General features: G+C 40.5%; 1 protein-coding gene across 6 annotated transcripts in view; it reads right to left on the reverse strand.

Annotated features, from left to right (window-relative positions):
* Nucleotides 1–10223, reverse strand: part of MYBPC1 (myosin binding protein C, slow type) — an 87863-nt gene extending 77640 nt beyond the window's left edge. For 5 of the 6 annotated variants that reach the window (XM_003783306.1, XM_003783308.1, XM_003783307.1 and 2 more), the window contains exon 1: nucleotides 10059–10223. In XM_003783306.1, coding sequence (XP_003783354.1) covers nucleotides 10059–10083 — 25 coding nt within the window. In that variant the 5' untranslated portion in view covers nucleotides 10084–10223. The remainder of the gene's footprint in view (nucleotides 1–10058) is intronic. The other variant, XM_023509277.1, reaches the window with a different exon arrangement.
* Between the last annotated feature and the right edge of the window lie 283 nt (nucleotides 10224–10506).

Genomic DNA, 10506 nt, shown 5'->3' on the forward strand with positions numbered 1-10506 from the left:
AACAACAACAACAACAACAACAAAAAAAAAAAAAAAAAAAACAAGAAAGAAAGAAAAGAAACACATAAGCAAAGAATTTGCACTCTTGGGATATCAGGCACTACTATTATCTATAATTTAAGACAAAGTTAAATTATATCCACCAAGTTTTTAAAAGCAAGGAATAATATATTCAAGATTAGAAACATTTCTATCTAAATTGGTTGGAATAATAAGGTTGTGAAGTTATGGAACACAACCCTTAGCTCTGCAGAGAATCTAGCTATTCAGAATGATTCCATGAGTTTAATCCATATTTATTTTCTATGGCCAAATGTTGTCAGAATGTACTCTAAGGTTCTGAATAGATGAAATCTAATTGTATTTTAATTATTTAAATTACCAATGACAGGCTGGGTGTGGTGGCCCATGCCTATAATCCCAACACGCTGGGAGGCCGAGATGGGTGGATCATTTGAGCTCAGGACTTTGAGACCAGCCTGAGCAAGAGCGAGACCCTGTCTCTAAAAATAGCCAGGCATTGTGGTGGGCACCTGTAGTCCCAGCTACTCAGAAGGCTGAGGCAAGAGGATCACTTGAGCCTAAGAGTCTGAGATTGCTGTGAGCTATGACACCACAGCACTCTACCAAGGGTGACAAAGTGAGACTCTAAATAAATAAATAAACAAATAATCAGTGACTCAATATTCAGTTTTATGGAATTTCTTTGAATCCTCCGGGATTTTTTCCCTCCTCTTCTAGTGAGCTTGTCCTTTCACTCTTCTAATTATGCATGTTTCAACTCAGGATGTCATTCCACAGAGGAAGAGGATTAAATACAGTCATTATTACATAGCAACAAACAGCTTTTCGTTGTTAACATGGGGCTAGAGGCAAACAAACTCTTTTGCTAAGGTCTTATGACTTGTCTTCCTCATTACTCTCACCATGTTTTAAAGAATCAAATGGGGTTGGGGTGACATTGATGAGGTTACCAGGAGGAACTTTACTCTAGTTGATGGAGTTGAGCATTTTAGCACAGGTCGAAAGGAAAGTGGTGCAAAAGTGATTTGAATTATTAACAGTTTTCCCCCTTAACCCTTCACTGTGCCTTTCCCAAGGGTCTGCATTGCCTATTTATATATGGTTACTTAATTATGGTTACAGAGTTATAGGGTAAATCCCTTCAGGGCCTTGACCCAAGCCATTGCTGGGCCTCATTGGGTGACTTTTTAAAAATAGAGGAAGAAGAGGCAAGATGCCAAGTGGAGTCATAAAAATAAAATTCCAGCGCAGTAAACACAGTGGCACTCAATCAATCACCCATCATATCCATATGTGGCCGTGGAAAGTTCTCAGTAAGGATATCTCAGAAAAACTCAGACCAAGGAGGACCCACCTGCCAAAAAGCACCTCTGTAGGGATAGGAATCTCAATGTCACACAAACTCAAGCCTGGTAACCCTTGGTGTCAGAAACAGTTACTTCCGCAGGGTGACTCTTTCACCTGGGTAGGAAAGACCACCCCCCAATGGAATGGTGAACAAACAGCCCAACCAGTTATGACCTTGTGTCTGACAACCAGAGACACCCCCAGCTGGACATGGTGCATTTCAGTGGGAACACAGCAGAGGCCCTGGAAGATAGATCTTATATTTGATCTGAGCTTCTATAGGTGAAAGCTAAGATGTTTCACTATAAGAAAAGGAAATATGGTGGTGGCAATGACGGTTATAATAGCAGTAACCTGTATGGAGCAGATTATAAATATTACCACAGGCAAGAAAGTAAGTGATAGTTACTACACACCTTATGTTGGCAGAGATGTCCTCAAAGTTTGTATTAAACATGAGGCATTTAATACGTTATGCCAAACAAGATTTCTGAGTTTACTGCTTGAGATCTTACTATATGTTAGGCCCAGTTCTGAGCACGTTACCTTATTTCAGTTAATTTTTACTGAGACCCAATGAATTAGGTAGTGTTTTATTCATATTTTATAGATATAGAAACTGAGGTATACAAAGTGGAAGTAACTTAGTACTTGATGCAGGTGGAATTTGAACTGTCTAGAATGTTCTATGAATAATACACTTTTTGTCACTGTGTTTAATAACGAATGTTACTTAATATACATAAAGAAAAAGCCAAAATACATACTATGTGCAGAACAATCCTAAACACAAATGTAGAATTATACATATAGGTGAATTTTTAGTTATTAAGTAGAGCATTCTGTTCCAAGATACATGAAATTTTCTTTTCTCTTTTTTTTTGGTTTTGGTTATTTAGACAGAGTCTCACTCAGTTGCCCTGGAGTAGAGTGCTGTGGCGTCATAGCTCACAGCAACCTCAAACTCTTGGGCTCAAGTGATCCTCTTGCTTTAGCCTCCCAAGTGGCTGGGACTACAGGCGCCCAGCACAATGCCCAACTATTTTTTTTTTTAGAAACGGGATCTTGCTGTTGCTCGGGCTGGTTTTGAACTCCTGAGTTCAAGGAATCCTCCCGCCTTGGCCTCCCAGAGTGCTAGGATTACAGATGAGAGCCTCCGAGCCCAGCTTGAAATATGAAAAATTTTAGAAGGTAATGGCTATTACCTGATGCAGCCAGAGAACTCCTAAGGGATTTTCAAAGAGATCTGGTGCTATTTAGAGAATGATTTGGACAGTTTCAGAAAAGCAAACTGTTTAGCGTATATACCTAAATATAAGTCAAAAAGTGAATGAAGCAAGATGATAAGATCCAACACCTGACATGTCATTAAACATAATTTTATGCCTTTGTTTTTTCTTTTGGCCAGGGCTGGGTTTGAACCTGCCATCCTTGGCATATGGGGCTGGTGCCCTACTCCTTGAGCCACAGGCACTGTCATTAAACATAATTTTAAATATTGCATTGATGTGCCGAAGTGGCCTGAAAAGGATTCCTAGGTATAAAAGGGCCAACGTCTTAACAAAGAGGATTGAGCCTCGAAAGGCGTCATGAAAGTCAGATTACAGTTAGCTTTCTGTGTACTCATTTTAGACAAAGAAATAGGCATAACAGCGAATGCTCCTGGTTTTTCCCTCTGCCAGATCAACTAATTCATATTCACAATCTGCCCAGTCTGACTGGATCAAAAAGCTTGCGGTGGAAATGTCCGTAAAAGCTCAGACATATTCCACCCCATGAATGGGAGCACCCTGAAATTTAGCTTGTTGTCTAAAACGAATGTGCTCTCTAAATTAAAACTGGGGCAAACGGCCCAGAGCAGACGTGAGTGGGACAAGACAGTATCATTACTTTGATTTCGGAGGGTAGTCTTTCTAAAAAGCTGCTAGGACAGAGGCCCGTTCTCTCTGATTATGAGACAATTTACATACATGCAGGAAATTGGCAAATGGTTTTCTCCTTTTTTTAGTTTCATCTTCCTTAATCACTATGCTGTCAAATTGCCGGGAACTGCTTTTGAATAAACAGTAGCTACTGCCTGGTTGACTCAGAACACACATTCAGTAGCGACTTTTCTGTGTATTTATTGAGTTTCCTTAGGATGTAATGCTCTGAATCAACCCAGGATTCCAGAAAAGACACCTGTTTCCATCAAGAGCTGGCATGGCAGGGCAGTGCCTGTGGCTCAAAGGGGTAGGATGTCGGCCCCATATACCAGAGGTGGTGGGTTCAAACCCAGCCCCAGCTTAAAAAAAAAATAGCTGGCATGGCATAAAAACAAGGACATCCCGAACCTCCCCTTGGGTACACACATCCACACATGACATTAAAACTTTTCTACTTAAAAATCGCTAGAGCTTCCATCTTGTTCTTGATTATCTAGCACGTTCAAGTATGTCTAGATGTGAAGTTTAGAATTACCCCAGAAGTCACTGGCTGCCGAGAGTATTTTGTGTCTCTTAATATAGTTTTCACAGACTAATTAAGAAGGACTGCAGATAAACATAGTGATTATTAATAAAATAAAAATTCTTCTGTGCAGCCATAGTGAGCCTAAAAATAAATTTTAAATAACCCAATCATGAGGATGTTAAGCAAAAATAACAAAAATGCTCCCTAGGGCTGTAAAAGCAATAATTTGACAGCCACCTCCTCCCACAAACCCTCTAAAATGGAAAGGAAGAAGGTATTTGCTTACGAAAGTAGTACGAAAACATCACTTGTTATTTATTCCAGCTTTCGAAGAGACCATTTATTTGTTTATTCTGAGGCCGAGCATTTTTTTTAAAAGCGACCTCAGCCCAGATAGTTGATTCCAACATTCACGTTGTATTCAGGGCTACTTGGAAATGGCCATACACAAGGAAGCTCTGTGAATGGTGTGTGCACAAGGAGCCTAAAATAAAATGTTTCAAGGCCGTGTCCCATGGCCTACATCAAGGGAGCCATTCAGAGGATAAAGGATCCTACGTGCTTCATTTTTTTCCTTTCTCCTGGTTCCCTCAGACAGCTAAGGGAATAAACCTCCACCCTCCATCATTTCACCAGCTCCCTTACCCCTGGCTTCCCTGCTCTTGAAAGGCCTGGGAACAAGAGGGAAACTGGGTGAGAAGCAAGGATACAACTTGTTTTTCCAAGGTTTTTTTAAAGTGATATATTTAGGGTGCTTGAGAGGAAAGAATTGGCCCGTCCTTTATTTATCTTCCTAACAGGTGCAGTGCGAGCAGTCATAAAAGCAGGCTACTGAAAAAGAATGATTCTGCCAAGTATTAAGCTCCTCTAGCATGCATTTGCCCCGGAGTATTCCTTCTTGCAACAGACAGCTCAAATCTATGCCATGACTCTCCAGTACAGCATGGCAATTTTTTTTCAGGGGGAAAAAATACCGTGGCATTTGTTCATGTGACTTTATTCCTCCTCCAGATCTTCAGCTCGGCCTCAAGAACCGTTTGACGTCAGGAGAGAAATCATTGTCCTTGAGAAAATGCCTCCTTCCTCCTCTCTTTTCTTTTCTCTTGCTTTTCTGCATTGATTATTAACTTTTTCCCAATTTGAGCTAGCGGTAGCATTCTATGTATAAGATGACTTTCCAAAGACAGGTTTATTTGGGTGTTTGAAATAAGCTGTCCAGTCTCATGCAGGTAGAGACTGAAGGTCAAAGAATAAATAAGGGAAGGAGGTTTCTCATCAGGGGTGCTCCTTGTCTGAAGATGAAGAAACCCTGAAAAAGGCTTAGAAATACACAAGAGGTGATGAATGCTGCTCTACGTTTAGGCAGGTTTGGGGCCCAGCAGAACTTCAAACTCTGATGAAATCACTAGGGACCGAGAAAGAACGTGATAGAAAGGGGAAAACCCTATGGAATGAAAGATTTGCCTATTATTACCACGTTCCCAACCATTCCTACTGAAAAAGACCTAAATGGATGTAATAGACATAGTAGATACGGACCCAGCAAGAGAATCTATCACAACAGCTCCGTGTTTTTGGTCCCTGAAGTTCTCTCAGAATGGCTCCTTAAAAGTAGGGTCACCAAAGAACCTCTGTTTGGCCACATGTTGTGTTTTCAACAAAAGATCTTACATGGAAGATGAAAAACCTACATTGACTGTCCCAGGTTTTTGAATGACACGTGAGTCATTCAAGTAACCACTTTTGCCTTTTTTTTTTTTTGAGACAGAGTCTCACTTTGTCGCCTTTGGTACAGTGCTGTGGCATCACATCTCACAGCAACTTCTAGCTCTTGGGCTAGAGTGATTCTCTTGCCTCAGCCTCCCGAGTTGCTGGGACTACAGGTGCCTATCACAACACCTGGCTATTTGGAACCTGTCACCCTCGGTATATGGGGCTGGCGCCCTACCACCTGAGCCACAGGCACCGCCCCACTTTTGCCTTTTCCTGACAAGTTAAATACATAAAATATGGTATCACATAACAAAAAAGTGAAATCCACATGAAAGCCTAAATTCAGTGTTTTAGAAGACAATTTTGCTGGGCTTCATATACAGCCCACAGTTGTTTTAGGATGTTAAAAAGTCAGGCTTTATTGTTTTAAATCATTATGTACTACAGAGATAAAATCCTGAGAAAATCATTTTTTACCGGGTTAATAGCTATTCATAGTCTTTTTAAACTAGCGGAGATTCTACCACAAAAGATAGGCTATTGCAATTTTCTAACTTTCTATTGATAGAATTTCTTTCTTAGTGGAAGTGTCCTTCCTTCCTTCTGCTATAAGGAAGTTTTTCTTCCTCCAGGGTCCCACCCAGGAGGGAGCTCGTGGTGGCTGTAGACCATCGATAATGGCTCCTCAGACTTCCCCCAACAGCTCTGGTGGCTAGAATCAACTGCTACCTCCGCAAAGTGACAGCTCATGGGGGGAAGATCATGGAGAGATCCAAGATCAAGTCTTTTGTGAAAGTTACTAATTATAATCACCTTACACTGCAAGGTACTCTGTGGATACCCCCTGGGACAAAGCTGTCATCAATAGGGATGTCCTTAGAGAACCCGCTCTTAAATGCAAGGCCCGATGGGAGGCCAAAGTCAAGTTTGAGGTCTAAAACAGGCAAGTTCTTCCAGAAGCTAGGGTTTCAGGTGGATTTTCTTTCAGTCATTAAAAACATTAAAAACTTAAAAAAATTTCTGGGCGGTGCCGGTGGCTCAGTGAGTAGGCACCAGCCCCATATATTGAGGGTGGCAGGTTCGAACCCAGCCCCGGCCAAACTGCAACAAAAAAATAGCTGGGTGTTGTGGCAGGCACCAGTAGTCCCAGCTACTTAAGAGGCTGAGGCAAGAGAATTGCCTAAGCCCAAGAGCTGGAGGTTGCTGTGAGCTGTGATGTCACAGGACTCTACCGAGGACAATGAAGTGAGACACTCTGGCTCTAAAAAAAACAAAAAAATTGGGGGGCAGCGACTATGGCTCAAAGGAGTAGGGCACCGGCCCCATATGCTGGAGGTGGCTGGTTCAAACCCAGCCCCAGCTAAAAACTGCAAAAGAAAAAAGTCTTTTTGACTGGAAAAAGAAACTTCCAGTGAGAGATGATCTCTTTACGCAGTTGGACCAAAGGGCAATTAACTGCAAGGTACTTACTGGTGTTCAATTAATACTTGAAATACAAATCAGTAAGACATTTTGGGAGATCCCACAATTCTGAAGCTTCCTTCCAAACCTCTCTCACTATTTGATCAGAATCACTTAATTCGACCAGGCCATGGGTTCTGCATGAATCCAGAGTGTAAGGTAAGCCTTTTATCTGGAACTGACAGTACAAATAATAAAGTGCTCAAGAATACATTCCCAACCGGTAAAAGTAGAAATTAGAACAATGGGAAGTAGTTACTCCTTAAAAATAGTGCTTTGATTCTCCAAAGGGAGTCACTGAGCCTCCCGGAACATTTTTGAGGGTCTAATTAAGAACTGTTGACTAGACATGAAGGCTGTGTTGACCAGTTTGATGGAAGTATTTCGGATTGCATGTGAAAACCCCACACTGTACCCTAGAAGTGCATTAATGTACATAGTTACCATTCAATTAAAAAAAAAAAAAAAAGAACCGTTGACTAATTACTTTCATTGGACTTCCTTCTCGAGGTCCAGAGTTACACCTGTCCTTCCTCCTCCTCCTGATAAGAACAAGCTATCCCAACCCAAGATGAAAACTCCCAGAATGAAGCCACAGTAGGTTGGGAGGCAGTTGAGTGAGGTATTCTTTGCACCTTCAGGTGCTGAAAACTCAGTCTCTTCTGAAGAGTTGCCAGGTCCTGGATCCTAGCAGGGCCAAGCCAACCCCTAAGTGCTATTAAGATTCACAGCGAGTGGTCCTGTTCCTCCTGGCATGGCTTTCCCAGCTGGGAAAGAGAGTTCAGAAGACCTTCAGACACAGGAGCAACCTTGCTTCTGCAGATAATTGGAAATGACTCTGAAGGATGTTTTATTTGGGGGACTTTCAGACAGATGCACTTATGGAACGAAATCAGCCATAGTGAAAATGAAATGACAGGACAAGGTAAAAGAACCAGAATAGTCCATGAATCGCCTTATTCCTTACTCTTCTGGCGGGAACAATATGAAAATGAAATGATTTCACTAAGAAAAGTCTTCAAGGCACAGCTCCTTTAAGAATCAGTTCTGCTGGTAAACCAACAAAAATCTCTACTTCCTCAAGGGATTTTAAATATATCAGTGACCCTCTTTTTGCCCCCACTCCCCACCAGCCAAATTTAAACTAACCAAAGAATCTACGGGTATAAAATTACTGCCTGGGTGGGGTGGGGGAGGGACTCTTATGTGATCTGAAGGACTGTTACATTTACAGCCAAAAGGACAGTGGAGACATTAGTCCCCACGCTGATCTCTTCAAGAAAAATATAGCTAGATTTGGAGGGGAGGAGGCTAGAATTAAAGATGGATTTTCCTCTTTGTGCTCTAAAATTTCATTCTCTCTAAAAGCAGAGTGAATCAGACTGAGTTGTCAAACAAAAAGTAAAATGTCATGGCATTTAGCAGTCAGAATAATCTACTGCATTGTCTGGGCTCTGCAACCTGTCACCTTATTTATTAGTTTTTCAGCTTTCTTGTCATTTCCAATTGGGTTTTAAAACAACAGAGCAAACTCTTCCCACCGAATTCAGGATAATTAAAACAACATTCTGCTCTCACTTTGGAAATAAAGAATGTGTTTCATCCAAGTAAATCTTGAAGGTGTTAGTCGAGGGACAGACCAGACAAAAAGGACACTTAATACACACATAAATCATTTGCATTACAAATAAGACATTTCAGCAGGGGCTGGACTCGCTGCCTGACAGTGGGGATTAAGTTCCCATATTAATGCATGCATTTGGTGTGGTTATTTCGGGTGGAAGACCTCATCCATCAATGCCCTCGGCCTCTAAGTAAGGCCAGCCTGTAAACTGATCACCCAGCCTGTCAACACTGGTTACTTAATTACATAAAGAAAATATATTTAAAAGACTTTTGATAATTTGGTTAGTGTTTCAACGTTGGGTTCCATGGGTAGCATCTTTTTAAAGGTTCTTCCAACTAATGCTTCAAAATGTTGGTAAGAATTAAAAACGAAAAACCCGTTAGGTTCCCTGCAAATCTCCTTTTTCTCTTATTTGCAAAAGGGAAAAACAAAGATTTGGTAAGCAGCAATGAAGGCAAATAGGGATGAATATTAATATTAATATTTTACAAAGGTATTTCCATTAAAATTAAACTCAATGTACGCGGGCTACGACTTTGGGCTCTTTTCTAGCTATTTTCATGATTACTAATTCCAGTTTACTTATGTTATTAATCTGTAGCTTTAAAATACTGATTCTACGATCAATGTCCATATAATCTCCTTTTTTTTTTTTAATAAAATGCAGAAACTTTATTAAAGGGGAAACTTTGTTAGAGAAAGCATTTCTTCTAATGAATAATAGTTTTACATTTTCAGTTTAATTATTTCTAAAGTGCTACATATTATGAAACTATCTGGAAGAAAACTCATGATAATCAGTAATATTCAAAGATATTCTCTTTTATCCAGGTGTTTGATTTTCTTTCCATGTAAGAATTTAATAAGGAAGTTCCAGAAACACTGAGAAAAGCAAACATGTCTTCATCTACATATTTTAAACGTATTATAATGAAAATAATGTTACATTATCAATCTATTGCATTTTATTGTAGCGTCAATAACATCATAACTTCTTTTTCAAAAGCTTGATCAAGTTTATTAACCATTTAAGAAAGCATTCCAAGCTCCCCACTCCCTGCAAATTGCAAATACATGGTAAAAAAAAAAAAAAAATCTGTGATAAAACCTAAAGAAATATACTTGAAAGTGTAATCTGCTGGCTATGAGCAATTAACATCCTGAGATGACACTTCAAGGATTCCTTGCAATTGAATGATAAAATCATATTTGGTAATTTTAGGCAGTATTCCTTTAGAAGCTACTTTTATCAGAAAGTTTTTCTATTCATTATACTCTTGCTGGAGTTTCCCTCTGCAGGATCTTTTCCTTGAATCACAGTGATTCTATTATTTTACCTAGTCTGTTTAAGAAGTTGGATATTTGTTTGAAAATCAATACCAGCATCAAGACTTTCTTCAAAAGTACAACAGAAAGATTTGGGGGTGAGCCTTACCCTCTTTCTTGGTTGGTTCTGGCATGGCTACAAGAAGATGTTATTCTCCTACGAGTTTTCTTCCCTCCAGGACTAGTTGATAGAAAGCCCACAAGCGATCGAGAGATGGTGCAGGTCAGTGTGACAAGCAGTTGGGGAGAAACCCAGTGCCTTTATACCGCCCCTGAACATCAATCAAGCTGGCACCTCCCTCCCTTCAGCACAAGGATGCAGGGACTTGACAGCTACCGGGACCTTTCTCGCATCTGTTGTCTGCACTCTGCTCTCTCGCCTACTGGAAGGAATCTCCTGTCCATCTCATGTGGCTGATGAGAACACCTCTAACTTTCTAAATTCAGCTGCAGCCTCGTGCTCCTCCTCGCTCCTCTCTCTCTGTCTGACAGATGCTTGTGCTGACTCAGGAGTGCAGAAGTCTGCTGGATGACAAAAAATTACAAGTCGTAATATG

Source organism: Otolemur garnettii, unplaced genomic scaffold (genome assembly GCF_000181295.1).
Source record: "Otolemur garnettii isolate 467f Iridium unplaced genomic scaffold, OtoGar3 scaffold00007, whole genome shotgun sequence".
Taxonomy (NCBI): domain Eukaryota; kingdom Metazoa; phylum Chordata; class Mammalia; order Primates; family Galagidae; genus Otolemur; species Otolemur garnettii.